General features: G+C 43.4%; 3 protein-coding genes and 1 long non-coding RNA gene across 5 annotated transcripts; 1 reads left to right on the forward strand and 3 right to left on the reverse strand.

The window, feature by feature from the left end:
* Positions 1-1,781: 1,781 nt before the first annotated feature.
* LOC115589748 (diamine acetyltransferase 2-like) lies at positions 1,782-3,509 on the reverse strand. Of its 2 annotated transcripts, XM_030430857.1 has the most exons (6): positions 3,431-3,509; positions 3,271-3,322; positions 3,066-3,149; positions 2,260-2,361; positions 2,094-2,134; positions 1,782-1,957 (listed from the first exon to the last, which is right to left on the reverse strand). In XM_030430857.1, exons 1-6 carry the CDS (start codon positions 3,491-3,493, stop codon positions 1,790-1,792), a joined length of 510 nt encoding a protein of 169 aa, XP_030286717.1. In that variant the 5' UTR covers positions 3,494-3,509; the 3' UTR covers positions 1,782-1,789. The 2 variants fall into 2 exon arrangements, with proteins under 2 accessions (XP_030286717.1, XP_030286718.1); XM_030430858.1 differs by lacking the exon at positions 2,260-2,361.
* A 4,531-nt stretch (positions 3,510-8,040) lies between these two features.
* On the reverse strand, positions 8,041-10,076 carry LOC115589747 (diamine acetyltransferase 2-like). Its single transcript, XM_030430856.1, has 6 exons — positions 9,876-10,076; positions 9,717-9,768; positions 9,508-9,591; positions 8,624-8,725; positions 8,470-8,510; positions 8,041-8,351 (listed from the first exon to the last, which is right to left on the reverse strand). The coding sequence occupies exons 1-6, from the start codon at positions 9,936-9,938 to the stop codon at positions 8,184-8,186; spliced, it is 510 nt and encodes a 169-aa protein (XP_030286716.1). The 5' UTR covers positions 9,939-10,076; the 3' UTR covers positions 8,041-8,183.
* An 808-nt stretch (positions 10,077-10,884) lies between these two features.
* On the reverse strand, positions 10,885-17,134 carry LOC115589746 (diamine acetyltransferase 2-like). Its single transcript, XM_030430855.1, has 6 exons — positions 16,998-17,134; positions 16,630-16,681; positions 15,707-15,790; positions 13,390-13,491; positions 13,219-13,259; positions 10,885-13,092 (listed from the first exon to the last, which is right to left on the reverse strand). Exons 1-6 carry the CDS (start codon positions 17,058-17,060, stop codon positions 12,925-12,927), a joined length of 510 nt encoding a protein of 169 aa, XP_030286715.1. The 5' UTR covers positions 17,061-17,134; the 3' UTR covers positions 10,885-12,924.
* LOC115589750 (uncharacterized) lies at positions 16,410-18,631 on the forward strand. The gene is made up of 3 exons (XR_003985590.1): positions 16,410-16,843; positions 16,980-17,315; positions 17,393-18,631. It is a non-coding gene; the product is annotated as an uncharacterized LOC115589750 (long non-coding RNA).
* The last annotated feature ends 1,300 nt before the right edge of the window (positions 18,632-19,931 follow it).

Below are 19,931 nucleotides of genomic sequence, written 5' to 3' on the forward strand. Positions count from 1 at the left end.
ATTACCTCAAAATTACCCAGTCTAACACACTAATGATTCTAAGTTGTCCAAACTTTTTAGCCCGTGCGACTTAAAATCAATAGTCTACTTTACTTGGTCATTTCAAAGTAATCTGTTTTCTGACTTTCTTTTAAAGTAAAGTCAACTTCTAAGATTTACAGTGCAGCACACTTGGCTCTTCACGACAACTAGACCGCACTGTCGAAATGAACCCAATGCATCAACATGGCTGTCTTGTCTACTTATACTGACTGCTGCGTTGTGGCGTAATTGCATAAACATCCTGCACACTAAGATCTGAATAAACATTTTCTTGTCTTTCGAGTGCAAAGTTGCTCTTCGGAGTCTGATTTATTGCGGATATTTGACAGTAATCCAGGTTGAGCTTTTGATTTTGAAGCCGTTTGAGGAGTCCCAACAAGTTGTATGATTTATAGCTCTGGGTCTGGCATTCTGATGGGAAGTTGGAGAGGAGGGAGGTTATAAATATCTCTTCATGTTCTCTTGGGCTCTATATTGATTTTTTAAGCTCATGCGCTTTGATAGCACGATGACAGCGCATGCTTTTCTTTGCCGATTTTTGCAAATTGAGGCAAGCAATATTTATATTTAGGGAAAATATTTATCAGATATTTCACAACCCGATGTCCCGCAGACGAAAAAACTAAATGCTGTGCATTCTTTACTCAATTACTTTGCAAACAAAGTACGAAGAGAAATGCAAACTTGCAAGAGCCACAAAGGAGGGTCAGTGGTTCTAACTTGTTTAGAGTGAGAGAAAACAAACTAAATATAACCCACAACTCAGACGGCTTTCATTAGATTGCTGGAACTGACACAAAAACGCTCTCTTTTAAAAAAAAAAAAAGTAGACTGGATATGAAACAGGAGTGCAGACCGAGTATGTCCCGTTTTGTTTAAGCGGGACAGGTTCAAAGACACAAACTGAGTCCAGTCCAAGACTTATACTCGCTAAACTCCAACAGATGGATCGATTTTTGCCTTAGATGAAATCAGCCCCGGGAGCCTGTCGTTCGGCTGCATGGAAGTAAGTTCACGTCGAGTCCAACTTAGAAAAAGAAGAAAAAGACTGTCCAGATACCAACGTTGTGCTTCACAACAGCTGGACAATACTGGTCATGTGGAACACAATGGAGAGGTGACTGACTCTTTGCCGGCTGTTTGTAACAGATTTAAGATTTAAAGGGATAAGATACCAAAAACTTACTTTACAGCTCTTGGAAACTTATGTAGACATTTCATTCCCTATAGCCTTATACAAATACTGGGGTGCTGCCATTGATGTGTGACATCCATCAGCTGCTCCTACATCGTACTTTTTCTGGCAGGAAGTCAGACATTTTTGAGTTCTGAGTTGTCCGGAACGCGGCACAATGCTGGGCCTGGACGGCTCGGCACAAGGGACGGAGACCAACTGGCACAAAGGACAGAGGCAGGGTGAAACACATGAGGGCGGGGCAGGCGATCGCTAAAGCTCGGCAGGAAGGAGGGATCGGTAAACGAACAGACGGGTGAGTAACACACAAAAAAAATCTCAACAACAACTGTAATGGCATCATTCTCGGAAGTCAAGGTATGCCACCAATGAGCTGAAAGCACAGTAACACCAGTCTGACGCGAATGACGGGAGATGTGATCAGTTTTGAAGTGTTTAATGAAATGTAAAAGTCTACCCACGTTGACTTATATTGTCATACTGCAGCTCCGACAACAACAACAACAACAAAAAAAACCTAAAGGTCACGCCATCATCGGCCACAGCGTTGGGTCACGGTTGGGCCAGGTGCTCGAGCGCTTCTCCCTCGCAACGCATGAAGTGTTTGCCCGTGTTCGCTGTGATATCGACGCAGCCCTGTCGGAGATAGAAGTCCCGAGCGGATTTGTTCCAGTCCATGACGGTGAAGTTGAGCTGGCGGCAGCCGGCAGCCCGGCCGAGCTGTGGGACGGCAAAATTAAGCGGGAGGTCAGACATGAGTGCGAATGATGTACAGCGTAAAGAGGAGAAACAGTACATCTACTTCATTCACTGTCATATTGGAAAAAAAACAACTTAACACAGCTGCTTTACTCACCTGTGCTACTTTGCTCATCAGTGCTCTGCCGATGCCCTTCCCTGGAAGACACGATTGCAGATGCAGATGTGATTTATTTAGGTTGTGGCCACTCATATCACTATCGACTTTAGATCAACAAAGACGCAAACAAAGATGCGTCAAGTTATGAGACGCCGTACTGTACCTCTGAACTCAGACATCACATACAAGTCCCCCATGTAGATGGCTCTGCCACACCATGTGTTGTAGTTATAGAAGTACGTAGCATAGCCTATCTTTGTGTGGCTTGAGAGCGAACAGACAAAGAAATGTGAAATCAAATCTGAAATTTCAAATCTTACGTTTCAGCCCATTTGTTGTTCCGTAGCATATCATTCCCGGAACATGTTTCTGTTTTCTGCCGCTGGAATCTTCTCAGGCAGCTCGTTGATGTTCTACGTTACGGCGCTACAAGTTCATCGACAGCTGTTTTGATCGTCGATCTTTCCAGTCCTTTTCTTAAGCGAAAATGCCAAACATTTGCCGGTTCCAGCTTCTTAAATGTCAGGATTTGCTGCTAATATATTATAATAATATTTTGGTTTGGGACCTCCTGTTGGGAAATTGTGATGAGCATTTTTCTATTTTTTTCTTTCTGTTTTATCTTATAGACTAATAGATGATTGGCAGATTAAGAGTGAAAATAATCGTTAGTTGCAGCCTTTACCGTGATGTCAAAATATATGTCTCATGTACTCATCACCTGACCCCCCTGGCTCTTGGCGTGTTAGTGTCTTTCAGCTCAGTTTTGGGCTGAATCTGATTTACTTGCTCTAAAAGCAGAGCTACTAATTCTGGTTTAAAGATTTTCAAATGCCTTTTTTAGTTGGATGGGGGGGAAAAGCTGTGTAAAACTCAAAACACTGACACACGCGATTAAGCACGATTGCTTTGCCAGTTTTCATCAGCTGTAAGCGAAGTCAGCGGTGCTTTCTGATAGTTCCCGCTCACCTTCTTTGGTTTTGTGCTGTTCTGGCACCTCTGCGATGATGCAGTGGAAGAACGGGTTCTCGGAGAAGCCGTCCCGCTCCAAGTCTGCACGTCACATATACAGAGACACATTAACTTATTTGTGAAATGCTGCAGGCTTTTTTTTTTTTTCCTGATTGTTGAATTCAGGAAAAAATGAGTTTACATGCTCTAATTCTCATGATACCTCTCTGGGTGATTGTGACCTCGTCTGCAACTTTCTCATATTCAGCCAACTCCTGTGAACACATAACAAAGATGAACGGTCAATAATGATGTTTTCAATTCCCAAACTGTCCGACCCTGCTTCGTGCCTTCCAAGTTCTTACACGCCCGCCTGCACTCACCCCGATCAGACGCCTGATGTCCTTGCAGTCCTCCACGCTGGCTGCTCGGATAGAGTACTCCATCGTTGGATCTGACGGCGGCGACGCTCACAGTGCGGTGGATGCAATGGGAGAAACGACCTGGAGGAAAAGCAACTGTTTGGTTTGGCCGTTGAACAGGTTAGGGTAAGACTTTACCAGAGTTGGGCAAAGACGGCTGGGACATGATCTGCATTTATCTTGGACCAGCCTGACCTGTTTAGTCTGTGGGTGTTTTAGATTACATTTTACATGTCCTTGTAGGGAACTTCTTCTCCAGACAGCGGTAGAACACATATGCACTCTTTAGACACAAACACAGAACAAGATCCATATCCCTCACTCACTTGTTGCCATACATCATGGAGGTTACAATTTATTTCAAAAGCCACTGGCGGATGAAACGAACAATGATCTGAGCCTAACCCTAAGCATCTGAAACTCAACGTGTATCGGATATTAAAGGTCCAAAACATTAGAAAAACATATGGCTCTGCCTCTCCATGGGCGGGAGTCATTGTGGTGAAGTGCAAAGCCTACCTTTGTGTGGCCTGAGAGAGCGAACAGAGCAGCGAGCAACAGGTTACAGCAATGAGCCTTTAACGCAACATCAAACTGGTTTGTTAATTCAGTGCGTCATTTTCTGTCAAATAGTTGTCATACCACAATTTTTATCACTCCTAAGAGCGTATTATTTCCTAAGCCTACTCTGTCGTCTGCTTGTCGCATCTTTTTGGCTCGTTTGTTATTGTCGTTCGCCACACATGTAATGACTACAGCTGCGATGATGATTATAAACTTTATTCATACAGCAGTTTTCAGAGTGCTCTGACGGAAGGGCGAAAGCAAGGAAAACTCACGAGGACAATATTGCAAGAGTTCAAAGACGCAAACTGGTCCAAGTCAATTTTTTTTTTTTTTTTTTTTTTTAAATTCTGGAAGATGGATCGATTTTGTCTGATTCCAGACTTCATTTCTTTGAAACCAGCCGGAGGTGATTGTCGTCTGGCTTCATAAGCAGCTTCAGATTCCGTCCATTACTTAACAATTTCATCACTTTACACAAACATAGTTTAAAAGGAAGAGATCAGTGCAAATACCAAGATTGTGCTTCACAACAGCTGTACAACACTCCTCATCTGGAAGACGAGGGGAGAGGTGTCTGACTCTTTGGTTGCTGTTGTCATAGTTTGGAACAGATGTAAAGGAATAAGATACCAAAAACTCACTCTTTCCATGCATTTTTTTTTCAGGATTTTTATTAAGTGATTATTAGATAATAATTCCGTTCCGTTTTCTTCCGCTTTATCCATGCGAGTTGCGGGTGATGTTACCGCTTTTATACCACCTTTTTTCAAGGTGGAGCGGGGGTACTGGGGCCAAATCCAGTGACTCTATGGGCGAAGGCCAGGGTACTCCCTGGATAAGTCGCCAGCTCATCGCAGGGCCCTTACTGATGGCAGTGGCTGCCACGAAGGTGCCAACTGCACATCAGGAGCAGTGTTGGGGTTGGGGTTCAGCTCAAGGATGCTTGGGCTTGTAACTCAGTCCCGCGCTGGGGAGCCAGGGATTCGAACCAGCGACCTTCTGGTCACTAGTCCTCAGCTCTACCCACTGAGCTATAGCCGATAATAATAATAATTGTTGAAATTATGAGAGATAGTCACACTAATAAGATAAAAAGTCGTAATTATTCAAAAGTTCAAAAGTAAGTTACTACCTTTTCTAGGAGGAAGTCATCAGGTATCAGACACAAGTTATACATTTTATTTTACAGCGCTTGAAAATGTATGTAGACATTTAATTCCCTAGCTTTATAAAAAAATACTGGGGTGCTGCCATTGTTGTGTGACATCCATCAGTTGCTCCCACATCGTACTATTTCTAGCAGGAAGTCAGACATTTTTGAGTTCTGAGTTGTCTTGAACGCGGCACAATGCTGGGCCTTGACGGCTCGGCACACGGGACGGAGACCAACTGGCACAAAGGCCGGGCACGACTGGCTGGCTCTCAGACCTCTTCACCACTCTGATAACTAAACAGTGAACAACACAGCGACTGGTCTGTGAGAACGACAGAACGAACGAAAGAGAAGTAAATTGTGGAATCAGTGATTCGCGAGCGAGCGACACATCACTAGTCACTGATGGTGGTAGATGTGAAAGGAGGATGGGTGGTGGGACAAAATATAGGTTTCTTTGTAATCTGTGACAGCGCAATTTTGTAAACAGCGCTATAAAAATAAATCTTGACTGATTGATTGATGCTCATATTATTGTGCACCACTTTCTCACGCTTCGGAAAGTCGTGTGTGCCTGCAGGGGTTCCCTGTTTCACCCCATCCCTGTTTGAATTTACAGGTAATGGAGTCCCCCAGCACTAGCGTGTGTTGTGTAATCCAGTCGGCGGGGGCGGGGGAGGCTCGCGGGCCAACAGGACTACCAGCGGGGCAAGCAAGGGTTGAAAGTTATTTATATTATATGCATAATATTATATATCATGTTATAATATTTTGAATATACTTTTCTTTCTATTTTTTTTTATTTTTGGAATGAAAGCGGGGTCATTTTGGTGGGGCAGTTGAAGCATTTGTTGGGGCATTGGCCCCCCGTGCCCATGCCTAGAACCGGGACCGTTCCTGGCATTCATTCGCCAGCAAACAAGCTTCGGGTGTTCACATGTTTGGGAATTCCGTGGTCAGACTGACTCCGCCGGGCTTGTTACACCTGCTCGTTGCGCGCAGATTTTGCGGGCAGGTAACGCCAGATGAATAATTACCCATTAGTTGGCATCAGTTGGCGTGAGGGTGGTGCGAGGAGACAACATGAGGTCACCACAAAGCATCTTTACAGGTGCTACAATACTGTTTGATGTTTTATGTGTGTCAACATTGCTGATTATACAATATAACTATAACGTTCAAGTTTTATCCAAACTACACAAAGCGATATCAGAAGGGTCTACTCACCTATGGTTTGTACACACTTATGTGTCAAAATATGTAATATTCAGGCCCACAAGGCATCTGCAGACAACTCAAGTGTAGCAATATGTAAAAAAAATTATCATAAGCTGTTTTAATGTACATTTGATATTTTCGCTCTGAAAAACAATCTCTGTTGTCTTAAATGAATATTGTCTGTCACATTTACGAGCAAAGAAACATCCCGCTGGATTCTGCAGATGTTCGTTAATGTTCGGATTTATCATTTCCCCGTCTGATTTAAGTTTGTAACACTATGAATTAATTACTATGCGCTGATATGATTTAAGTCCAACACACTGTGATTTAATTGATACGCACTAACAAACTGTATTATTAAAAGAGTTGCACTGACAATCTGTAACATTTAAGAGTTGTACATATCCTGCTGATAAATGTGATTGGTCGCAATTGTTAATCCTTTTTATGAGGGGTGAGTACAATGGAGACAAAAGCCAGGGTGTGAGAAAGAACACAGCTCCTTTCTTTATTGAGGCCAAGGTTATAGATAACAAGTTTGGTCTCTGCACAGAGAATGACTGTTGTAGGGAGATGCCAGGGATACATGAGATTGTCAGATGATGTACAATGTTGTTCTGTTATTTGCTTGCACGCACAATGGTGTCCTTGAGAGAATAAAAGTAGCAGTTAGACGCACGAGTTTTAGACGAAAGGTGAGTGCTAAAAAAAAATGAATTATAAGATGAGCTCAAGACAAGTGAGTGATGGGGTCAACATGAGGAGTGACTGATCAACACAACTCACCACTCTCCTGCCGCAGCTTCCTCTTAGACCATGAATTAAACTTACACCGGAATATCCCTTTAATGGTTCAATTCTAAATAAATGGTAAAAGGTACATTGTGGTTTGTCTTCTCTCAAATAAACAAATACACCTGATCTGCGGATTGTATTTGGGTAATTTCACATACATAAACGTCCATATTTGTATGGGCTGTACATATATGGTTGTATACGACTATGATCCAATTTCTAATAGGTTTCCTATATAGTTTGAACAAATATATAAATATATTTCATATATGGGAATTGCATTGATGTAATGTCAGATTTGTGTGTGGGATGGTGTCACAAAGCTCACAAAGGAGAAGCAGTTTATAAGCATTAGTAAGTATTTTTAGTCTGCACATGAAAGGTGGTGCCTTGACCAGAAAACGATCCAGGGCTTATTACTACGTTTTTGATGGACTTTAATGAACTGACAAAGTACACTCAGTAGGATATCATCACAACAGCTTGAACAGATTTTGAACTTTAAATCAGGGAATGCGCCTGTGCTGATGTGCGTCCATCTGCATCATTACCCACCACTTTGCATAAATACATATACATGGCTTGTACAGATTGGGTTAGGGTTAATCCGTCCGCATCGTTACCAACCAGAGGCAGGGTGAAACACATGAGGGCACGGCAGACAATCGCTAAAGCTCGGCAGGAAGGAGGGATCAGGAACGAGCAGACAGGTGAGTAACACACACACAAAAAAACCTCAACAACTGTAATGGCATCACGCCCGGAAGTCAAGGTATGCTACCAATGAGCCAAAGGCACAGTAACACCAGTCTGACGCGAATGACAAGAGATGTGATCAGTTTTGAAGTGTTTAATGAAATAAAAAAAGTCTACATGTGTTGACTTATGTTGTCATATTGTGGCTTTGACAAGAAGAATATAATTTGGAGCAAAACAAAACACCACAAAGGTCACGCCGTCATCGGCCACAGCGTTGGGTCACAGTTGGGCCAGGTGCTCGAGCGCTTTTCCCTCGAAACGCATGACGTGTTTGCCCTTGCTCGCTGTGATATCGACGCAGCCCTGTCGGAGATAGAAGTCCTGAGCTGATTTGTTCCAGTCCATGACGAGGAAGTTGAGCTGGCGGCAGCCGGCAGCCAGGCTGAGCTGTGGGACGGCAAAATTAAGCGGGAGGTCAGACATGATGAGCGCAAAGAGGAGAAACAGTACATCTACTTCATTCACTGTCACATTTAGAAAAAATGAACACAGCTGTTTCACACACCTGTGCTACTTTGCTCATCAGTGCTCTGCCGATGCCCTTCCCTGGAAGACACGATTGCAGATACAGTGATTGAGGCTGTGGCCACTTTCGCATATCATTATCGACTTTAGATTTAAAAAAGACTTGTGTTAAGGTATGAGACGCCGTACTGTACCTCTGAACTCAGACATCACATACAAGTTCCCCATGTAGATGGCTCTGCCACACCATGTGTTGTAGTTATAGAAGTACGTAGCATAGCCTATCTTTGTGTGGCCTGAGAGCGAACAGACAAAGAAATGTGAAATCAATTCACTCGTCAATTTTCAAATCAAGTGTTTGTCACATCGCATTTCAAATCTTACGTATTCAGACGATTTGTTGTTCCGTAGCATATCATTCCCTAAACATGTTTCTGTTTGCTGCTGCTGGAATCTTCTCAGGCAGCTTGTTAATGTTCTACGTTACGGCCCTACAAGCTAATCCACAACTGTTTTGAGTTCCAAAAAGTTCCAGTTTTTTTCTTAAGCCAATATGTGAAGCTTAAGCAGTTCCAGCTTCTTAAATGTCAGGATTTGCTGCTAAAATATTTTAATAATATTTGAGTTTTGGACCTCCTGTTGAGCACATGATCAATTTGAAGACTCCACTTTAGGCTCTGGGAAATTGTGATGAGGATTTTAATTTTAATTTTAAATTTTTTTTTTGTCTCATAAACTAATAGATAATTGGTATATAACGAATGAAAATAATCGTTAGTTGCAGCTTTTGCTGCAATGGCAAAATATAAGTCTCATGTACTCATCACCTGACCCTCCTGGCTCTTGTTGAGTTAGTGTCTTTCAGCTCAGTTTTTGGGTGAATCTGATTTACTTGCTCTAAAAGCAGAGGTAGCCTACTTATTCTGGTTTTAAGATTTTTAAATGTCTTTTTTAGTTGGATTGGAAATAAAAAGCTGTGTAAAACTCAAAACATTGACACACGCGATTAAGCATGATTGCTTGCCAGTTTTTCAGCTGTAAGCGAAGTCAGCGGTGCTTTCTGATAGTTCCCGCTCACCTTCTTTTGTTTTGTGCTGTTCTGGCACCTCGGCGATGATGCAGTGGAAGAACGGGTTCTCGGAGAAGCCGTCCCGCTCCAAGTCTGCACGTCACATATACAGAGACCTGCAGGTATTTTATTTGTTTGTTTTTTTCCTGATTGTTGAATTCAGGAAAAAATGGGTTTACATGCTCTAATTCTCATGATGTACTTATTTTACACAGTACCTCTCTGGGTGATTGTGACCTCGTCTGCAACTTTCAGATATTCAGCAAACTCCTTTGAACACATAAAAAAACTAACACTTAATAATGATGTTTTAAATTCCTAAACTGTCCGACCCTGCGTCGTGTCTTCCAAGTTCTTACACGCCCGCCTGCACTCACCCCGATCAGCCGCCTGATGTCCTTGCAGTCCTCCACGCTGGCTGCTCGGATAGAGTGCTCCATCGTTGGATCTGACGGTGCGACGCTCACAGTGCGGTGGATGCAATGGGAGAAACGACCAGGAGGAAAAAGCTGCTGTGTCGTTTTAATGGTTGAGTAAAACTTCTGCCCACCCAGTTTCAGACATTGGTTGAGCAACGATGTTTCTCTGTGGCGGTTTAACAGCTGATGGGCGCAAGCAGCCACTGATGAAATGTCACTATCTACAAAACATGGACACATTATCAAAACTATCGGCTACTCCTACATTCCTCGCCAGATCCGGTTCTAGACTGCCTTCTTTGGGGGGGCAGTAAGAAATGCTGACTGGTCACCAACAGCTTCTGTGTTGAGTGCCATAGGGATGTTTTTTTGTATGCCTACCAGTCTATGATGTCAACCCAGACATAAGCATCGCCGATTTGCTGCGATTCCATTTACTAGAGTTGGGCAGCCGCGTCGTCTCACAGTCAAACAAAGTCAGGTGAAATTTCTGCTCAGCCAGTTCAGAGCAATGATGTTTCTCTGTGGGCCTTCAACAGCTGATGGACGCCAGCAGCCAGTGATGAAACGCTACTACCTACATTTACTCAACAAAAAGTGGACACATCATCAAAACTGTCGGCTACTCCGCCATTCCTCGCATTCGTTCGTCAGTGAACAAGCTTCGGGTGTTCACATGTTTGGGAATTCTGTGTTCAGACTGACTCCGCCGGGCTTGTTTTGCGTGGCATACCTGCTTGTTGCCTGCAGATTTTGCCGTCAGGTAACGCCAGATGAATAGTCACCCATTAGTTGGCATCAGTTGGCATGAGGGTGGTTCAAGCATAAGCCATGAGTTCACCACAAAGCATCTTAATGAGTGCTATGATACCATCTGATAAGTTATGAATACATGAATAATGACTACCAGGCAGCGAAGAGACAAAAAGGCGGTGCCTTGAACAGAACATGATCCAGGGCTTATCACTGACTTTTTAAATGGACTTTAATGAACTGACAAAGTACACTCAGTAGGATATCATCACAGCAGCTTGAACAGATTTTGAACTTTAAATCGGGGAACGCGCCTGTGCTGATGTGCGTCCGTCTGCATCGGTACCCACCGCTTTGCATAAATACATATACATGGCTTATACAGATTGATTATGCAGAACATATTTCACAATCAGCAGGTGAATTCATTTGTACTTTTGTCCTCTGGGCTTCTAACTTGTGCACTGTGTCCTATACGTGGAGGACTTTGTTAGTGTGCGTGTTATTCATGTAAAGTTCAATAAGAAACAGAAGTGCAGGCAAGAATTATTCCCATTTCTTTTTAGCGGGATGAGTTCAAAGATGCAAACTGGTCCAAGTCAAATTTTTGTATTTATTTATTTTTTTAATTCTGGAAGATGGATCGATTTTGTCTGATTCCAGACTTCACTTCTTTGAAACCAGCCGGAGGAGATTGTCGTCTGGCTTCATAAGCAGCTTCAGATTCTGTCCATTACTTAACAATTTCATTAATTTACACAGACATAGTTTAAAAGGAAAAGATCAGTGCAAATACCAAGATTGTGCTTCACAACAGCTGTACAACACTCCTCATCTGGAAGACGAGGGGAGAGGTGTCTGACTCTTTGGTGGCTGTTGTCATAGTCTATAACAGATTTAAAGGGATAAGATACCAAAAACTCACTCTTTTGCAACAGTCATACAATGAAACGTACATCTTGGCTTTCCAATACATAAAGTCTTTTATGTACTTTTGTGCAAAAAATTAATTTAATTTCTAGATGATGACATGTTTAACTATATGTTACCCTCCCTTTCTATCGCCTGAAAATCACACAACCATCCACCACCACCACCACACACTCCTTTTAGACATTACTTGTGCCCATATATTCTTAAATTTTCACACTTTAAGCAGAGAGGTTAGGTTATCTCATCCATTTAACACAGAAGGTGCTCTAAGTCATAACACATCACAATAGGAAAACACAAAACACAGATTTCAGTGCCTCATTAATGTACTATTTAAATGTATTGCATAGGCCCCATTCCAACACTTGAAACTGCATCCTTGACTCTAAATAATAAGCCAATTGACTGTTTGCTATACCCAATGTATGTCAACCATAACAAGGCACAGCAGGTTAATGTTGAAGCGGTGTGAGGGAGGTTGTATTAAGAGTTTGGAGGGTTATGTCCTTTTCTTTTTTAGCCTTACCAAAACTAAAAACAGCACCGCAAAATTGTAGGGAATGCATCGTTAGCATGCATGGCTAACCACAGTACTGCCTGTGTTAGCCTAATGAGCATCAGCCTTGTGGGATTACAAGTAAAGTTGGGCTGTGAAGGAGCCAAAACGCAGCTATATGAGAGTTTATGCTAACGTTAGCAGCTCCGTCTTGCGCAGTAATGGATTTGTCGCTATCCGAGCTAGCTTCGCGTTTGTTAAACATCCCAGTGTAGTCCTCATTCTCAAAACTACTTCGCCTGTAGAAGTAAAACACACCTTTTAAAAATGTAAACATGTTTTTGCGAGAATAAAAGCATTTCAAGAAAAAAAACTGGGCTAACCAATTCTAGGATACTGATCATGTTCTGTATGAAGTCATAATGTGCATATTTTACAAGGTTCATGTTTTAAAGAAAATCAGCTGTAAACATAAAGTTGTAGCTCTGGTCATCAGCAATCCCAGTGACTTAGCCACTGGTTGGCTAACGCTAGCTAACGCAATTTCACAAAATCAAAAAGAAGCGTGGTTGGTTACCACTATTTGAAATGGAAGACCCAGGCGGTGAATCTGCAACTGTTACCTTTGTGCTGCGTTAGCATGTCAAACTTAGCTTGGTGACAGAAACCAAGGGGGCTGGGGCTAAACAAGACTGCGAGATATTGGCTTCATGATTGTCATTGTCAAGTTTTGGAACGGGGCCACTGAGTGGAGCTCTATCCCTGCACTGTGTAGGTCGACCACGTGGTTGTAAAAGGTCGTGCCGTCATCAGCCCGGTGTCGGGTTAGGGTTGGGCCAGGTGCTGCAGCGCCTCTCCCTCGCAGCGCATGATGTGGTAGCCCATGTTCGCCGTGATATCGACGCAGCCTTGGCTGTGGTAAAAGTCCAGAGATGATTTGTTCCAGTCCAGGACGGTGAAGTCGAGCAGGTGGCAGCCAGCAGCCAGGCCGAGCTACGGGGCGGCAAAGTTAAGCAAGAAGACAGATGTGAGATAAGGAATGGAAACGGGAAATAAATAGAGGGAAGGTCCAAGGCAAAACATCTACAGTTTAAAATAATGGCTAGATGTTTTACTCACCTGTGCTACCTTGCTCATCAGTGCTTTACCAATGCCCTTTCCTGAAAAACAGACAAACACCAGCCATTACTGCAGATACAGACATGCTTTATGGATGCTGTGGCTGATGTTCTCCAGGCCATTTTCACGAATTATCAAGGAAGTTTCCAGTTTCAAGACGGTGTACTGTACCTCTGAACTCAGGCATCACATACAGGTCCTCCATAAAAACGGCTCTGCCACTCCACGAGCTGTAGGAAAAGAAGTACAGTGCATAGCCTATCTTGGTATGGCCTGAAAGAAAAGAAACAGACAAAAATGTCAAATGAAGGCAGCGTGAAGAGGTGAAAAAAAAAGCAGCGTTAAAACTGGTCTATTCATTCTGTCGGCCATTTTCTACTTATTATGTAAGAGTTTAAGCTCAAAACATCAGAAAACGAACTAGAATGATGGGAGAGAGATTGAAGGAATAACAGTATTGGGACACTTAAGTTAATTGTTCAGCCAGTCGGGCTCGTTTTGTTGCTGAGTTACAAGTTTTTTGCTTTTCTGTCAGAAAGGGGCGAAAGAAAGACTGTGAATGATTACATAGGGGATTTGTTGGTCGCGAAGCTTCAAGTATCCAGGTTATTCGGTCCAATTTAGAACTGGATCCAAAGTGGGACGGGCTATTATAACCCATATCTATGAGCTTCCACTTTTACAATACATGCTGTCATTGGACTCATTCTTAAAATAAAGATTAGCATCTTTTTAACCTGTAGAAATCTCCAGAGTTTTTGTTTTTGTGAAACCGATTCACAGTGCCATAACGATAGCCTGCGTCCTGTCAGGCTGACATACTCTGCTTGAGAAGCTGTTCAACTATGAATATGTGATGGGATGTAAGCAACCGCTCCTCGGTATGGAGTCAGATGTCTGAGGCCAGAGGAGAGTGGACGGGGTCGGTGACTGTATGGAAAAAGGGCTGTGTCATGGAAGAACACGGCCCAGCTGGGCAGCAGAGTGTATGTTAATGTTCTCAGTCTTGTATTCTGAGGAGAAGCAGCGCGTTAGCCTCGTTATGTAAGGCGCGTGTCAGGGGAGAGGCCATGTTTCGTTAGGTAACAGAGCTAATAAATATGGGCTGATGAACCTGGCGACTGTCTGACGACAAGTGTAAAATGCAGCTGCTCCGAGGCGTGCCGCACAATTACCCATTTATAAACAGCTGTAACATGGAACATTGGATAAAAACGGATATATAAAGTCAAATGACAGGATGCGCTTGGACGTGGCACAGCGTGGACTCCACAAGTTGGGCTTCAAGTCAAAGTACTGAGGCAATTTATTGTCATTATTCAACACAGGGTTGCATAATGAAATAAAAGTTCAGGGTGTATGTCAGCAGCAGCAACAAGCGATGGTGATAGTGTGGTCAACTCCTTTATATCGAAAGTCTGACCTCTTGGAAACACCGTCCACAAACTTTGACTGTGTGTGAGCACCGAGCATCCATGTTAAAAACACAGAGTCCGCCTGTCCTCGTCCAGAACACCAGCTCCCTTCTCCAATGATGATGACATCACTTCCGCCGTAAGCGGCATGTGTTTCAGCAATAAAGATGAAAAAATTATGTTTAAAAAAACCTTAAATGTTGCATAATTTGAAGGAGCTACCAGCCGATGCATCATCACGCGCAAATTCCATGACAGACAGGACTCCTTGGCAGTGGCGGTTCTAGACCAGTTTTAATAGGGGGGCCAGGTTGGGGCCGGCTTTTTTGTTAGGGGGCACATACAACCCGCAAAAAAAGATAAATCCCTCATTCAGACAAAGCAGTGTTTACAATTTCAGCAGTTTTGATTGGGTAGTAAACTGCTGAGACACTTTATTTCTGCCTGTCCCTTCAGAGCAAAATCATTGCAAGAAATCTGTCATTGTATTATTGGTGCAGACTCCCTGTCGGCGGGGCCACTGGGGGGTCCAGACTCGGAGTTACGGGGGCACTGGCCCCTGTTGGCCCCCCCACCCCCAGAACCGCCCCTGCTCCTTGGTCTTCTTTGGTCTTCAAGAAGGTCTTATAAAGCTCTGAGGTGTGTATGCACTCTTGCCACCAAACACAGGGGGTGAACCAATCTGCGTCACAGAGTATATTTTATTGAAATAAGAGCAAAGAACAGAAATTATGGATTTCCTTGATGGAAAAGATGTGTTTTTCCTTTTCCAAACTACAGATGCCTTCTGGAGCCTCGGGGGTCACAGCTGAAATGCACTGTGAGGAAAAAAATGCCACTTCACTGGAATTTCAGGGTTGGAATGTCGAAGCATGCTGTACTTCTGGCCACAGTTCTAAAAGTGATGTCAAGGCTGCGACCTTTTAAAGAGATAGTAAACACTACCTGCCGTTACGTAACTGATCAGAGAAAAGGCAGCCCAAGCACGCAGATCTGCACGCAGGCTTGATTGCTTGCTTGCTAGTTTCTCAGCTGTGAGTAGTGTAGTAGTGTCCCTGATAGTTTCCTCTCACCGTCTTTGGTTTTGTGCTGTTCCGGCACCTCAGCGATGATCCCGTGGAAGAACGGGTTCTTGGAGAAGCCGTCCTGCTCCAAGTCTGCACGTCAAACACAGAGACACTGTTTACTCATACCGATATTGACATTAAGGTCACATGTGGTCTTTTCATGTTCAAAATAACTTAAACGCAACGTCCGTTTAGTTTACCCGGAGCTTTAACACACTGCTCCGTGAAAAAAAAAATGCATCAAGAATCACTGGGTGTGACCTTCCACCCTTGGCAGATATCTACAATGTTATCCCCTTCTCACAAAAGACTGAAAACTTTGCAAACAAGAACGACCAGATTTCAGAAAAAGCACATATCCTGAACCTGTCGGCCTCGTTAACACTCTCAACCCACCCCTGGAGGTAGGTTTGCACGACGGGACAGGCAGCAATTCTATTTATTTTGCTCTGCTGTGCACTTAAAAAAGGTGCAACCTGTCATTTTGAGGGAGAAACTTAAATCAGAGCTCTCTTTGTTCTCGCAACTCAATTAACTGAATAAACAAACTCGCCTTTAAAAAGGACAACGCAATCTAGCGCGGTTTTGCCATATGTTGTTCATATGTGGCGGACCCTGCCACCTTTTTAGGCGCAAAGACAAGCATGAAAAGTGTGTTGTCCCTTAAGGTCAGTTTGTCGAGGAAAAAACAAGGAGTTTGTTTATTTGATTTTTATTTGATTGATACATACTGCTCCTTTAAGACGTTATCTAAAGCTCTCCCTCAGCTACTAAACGGGCCTTTGGACTGGACTGTTTTGTGTACTACTTCCTCCTCAAGGTCATGAGAGAACTTTCCGTGTGAACCAGGGTGTGTTGCCTTTTGATTGTCAGTCAGGTAAAACAAACACACACACACCTTTGATCGTGCCAGATGTTTAATACGTTACCTCTCTGCGTGATCTTCACGTGCTCTGAGATTTTCTCGTACTCGGCCAGCTCCTGCGAACACGTAAACATATTATGAGCTCGTATGAGCCTTTAAACACGTCAGCCGGTATCTGTGTTATCAGCCTTGTTTTTGCGCACTGGAGCCTGACAGGAAGTGGCCGCTGTGGCCGCTGCATGCGCATGAGGTGCCCGTGCGCCCCGACGCAGATCCATGTAATCCAATATCTCGATAATCTAATGAAAAATAAAAACAACATCCTCTGCATGCAGCGCTGACGTCAGCTCAATGTCTCTCTCTCACTCTCTCTCTCTCTCTCACACACACACACACACACACACACACACACAGCTGCACGTGTCCGCTCACCATGATCATCCGCGAGATGTCCTTGCAGTCCTCCACGTTGGCCGCGCGGATTGAGTAATCCATATTCGGGATTGTGTGACGGAGGGGGGTGCTGGATGGGGGACGGTGATGCTCACAGTGCGGCGGGTTCCTCTGGTGGGATCCGGACGGGTGAGACGTTTAAGGGATGACGCGGAGGTGACGGAGGCTGTGGCGCTTTGACTCAACCTCACCGAGCAATGCTGAGAGCTGGGCTGAGAGCAGCGAGGGGCGGCCGGGGGAGACAGCTCCCCGTGTGGACTGAAAGCTGCATTAACGGATGAACAACCAATTCTACTGGTTAGAAATGAATTCGCAGATGCTTTATAGACCCGGTTGTGAAAAATGATTTTTGACTGGTGTGATTCTCTCTGCAGGGCCGGAACAATCCTCCAGGAGGCCCCCGGGGCGGCAGTGAGCTTTTGGGCCCCCTCATGTTTTTAAAGGACGTTGAAAACACACAAAGTTATGCTCATCAGTTTCAGATTTCACATGTTGGATGGATGGATGGATGAATGGATGAATTTTTTTTAACGTTCACATGTAACATGTAGGGGGGGAGGGGGAAACACGGCATATGCGACATTCTTTAAGCGGCTGATATTCCGTACGTCACCTGACAGGCCTTGAATGCTCTTTGGGACACATCGCCTCGGTTCAGATGAGGACAGGTGTTTCTGATGTTACCAACCCCCTTAGTCATATTCTTGGCCTGGATCCAGGAAAGGTAATTATGTCAAGAGAACAGGTGTGGTTGCAAAGTCTAGGTTGTGTGAATGTATACAAGAAAAACCAGAACAGAAGGCATTTCGCGCCTTTAGCCAAAAGCGTTCCATCTTGTCAGTCGAAGCGTCCACTTGTAAGTGTTTGAATAAAGAACGAGTGCTCTCTCCTGTGGTCTGTCCTCTGTTCCAAGGAGACGTAATGTCCAGTTGAAATCCTTACAGGGGCCAACATGAAAAATGTACAATGAATTTTTTTTGTGCCATTTTTTGACTGTATTGACAGGACAACTTGAGAGGTGACAGGAAATGGGATAAGAGAGAAAAGGGAATAAGAGTTTCCAAACGCAGGGTACTTTCTGCAGTATTTAAGGCTGTAGAGCGAAAACCATCTACATCAACATGATTTAGGGATAAAAGTGACATATGGTTGAGTTAAGAATCCTTTACAAAGGTTGCCTTATTACCAATATATTTTTAGGTTTGTGCCTTTTGTCTAAGTTGCTGTTAACTATAATAAAATCATACTGTGGAGACACACCACACATTCATTAATTCCTGCAAAATTAAACTTACAAATGCACACACTATAAATGTGTCTGAACGTTACAATCCCTCACTCAAGGCCCTAAATGCACAGTTCTTTTCACAGGGTTTGGACTTGATACTCTGGGGCCAAAGGATGGCGCTGTCAGTCAGTCTGTTCAACACTCTGGTTTGGTTTCTCTTCCTTTTTTGTTGGTTTTTATTGTTTTTTCTGAGTCGTAGTTGTGTTTATTTATTTGTTTGATTGTATGCATACTATTTAAAAAATGTGCAATGGATTCATAATCAAACAGATGTGTGTAAGATCACGAAGGAACTGTTGCAATAAAGTTTTTTTTTAAAATGTTATCAAATTTAGTGAGAATTCATCCATATCCTCGGGGAGCTGTTTCTGATCTTCACGTTGCTGTCCGGTCAGAGTTTCCCTTTGATTGGCTGACCACCAGGGCTTCCGTTTTGCATTTACCATTTCCTTATTTGTACACAACAAACAGCACATCCATGCTCCCAAAATGTATAACCTTTTTCACCTGAAGCTTTCCTCCAGTGCCACCGCAGGCTGAAACTTTAACTTTCAAACAAAGGAAGTCATAATTGACCTGGTTATTTGTATAAACATTCATACCAGGGGGAATAAATAGATATATTAAGACAACCCCAATGTGCTTTAACTGTGGATGATCTTAACAGTTATGCGTATAATCAAAGGAGCAACATAATTCACATTTTGTTTGCTCCATCTTCTTCATCTAACTCTTCAATTTTACTTGCTGTAATAAACACTGTGGCCTCTAGGGGTCGCCAGCAGGTTTAAGACTTCTGCTCTTGTGTCTTCCTCTCCATTCATAATGAAATTGACAATGTCTCTTTCCGAGTTATTGGGTGAGGGCTGGCTCATCCCATAATTTTTCTTCTTCTTTTTCTTTTCTTTGCTAAAAGCAGCTGAATCTCACAGAAGGCGTCAGAGCTGCAGAGGTTATATTGAGTTCAGGCCGCCTGTGATGAAGCACAGTGTGGACATGTCCTCAAACTGTGATCTTCAGCAGAAAAAAATAAGAATGATCTCATGCTTAAGGCAGCGTTAAGTCCCCACAACCACAGCGCTGCGTTTGAGGAACTGAGAGCGCCTTAAGAGTGAGAGGCGCCGCAGACATTAATGAAGTAATTACAACATTATTCATCCTGTGAGGGTTGGGATGACATGTCTCTCCTCGTGGATCCCTGTCAAATGAGTTCCCCGGGTCCAGTGATGGAATCATGACATTTTGTCGAGAGGTGTTGCAATCAAAAATCAGCTTAGTGATGAGCATCAGCGACCCCCCCCCCCGCACCACCCACAGCCTTCAGGGTGAAGGCAATACCATGCAAGCTCCACTGAGGATCATACTACCCACAATCACTATGAATCTGTGTTGTTTGTCTTCCACTACGAGACTGATGGAGAAGTTAAAAACACGAGTGCCATCGCCATGTGATGACATTATGATGATGTGTGATGCAGCGTCGGTCTCATGACAGTCAGGTCAATTAAGATCAGACAGAATGTGATTTGAAGTAAGTATAACACGTGATTTTAAAAATCAAACCTCCTAATGCAACCAAATCAAAGGAAAAACAGCAGGTTTTTTCACTTAGATTCAAAAATGGA

Source organism: Sparus aurata, chromosome 10 (genome assembly GCF_900880675.1).
Source record: "Sparus aurata chromosome 10, fSpaAur1.1, whole genome shotgun sequence".
In the NCBI taxonomy this organism is placed as follows: Eukaryota; Metazoa; Chordata; class Actinopteri; order Spariformes; family Sparidae; genus Sparus; species Sparus aurata.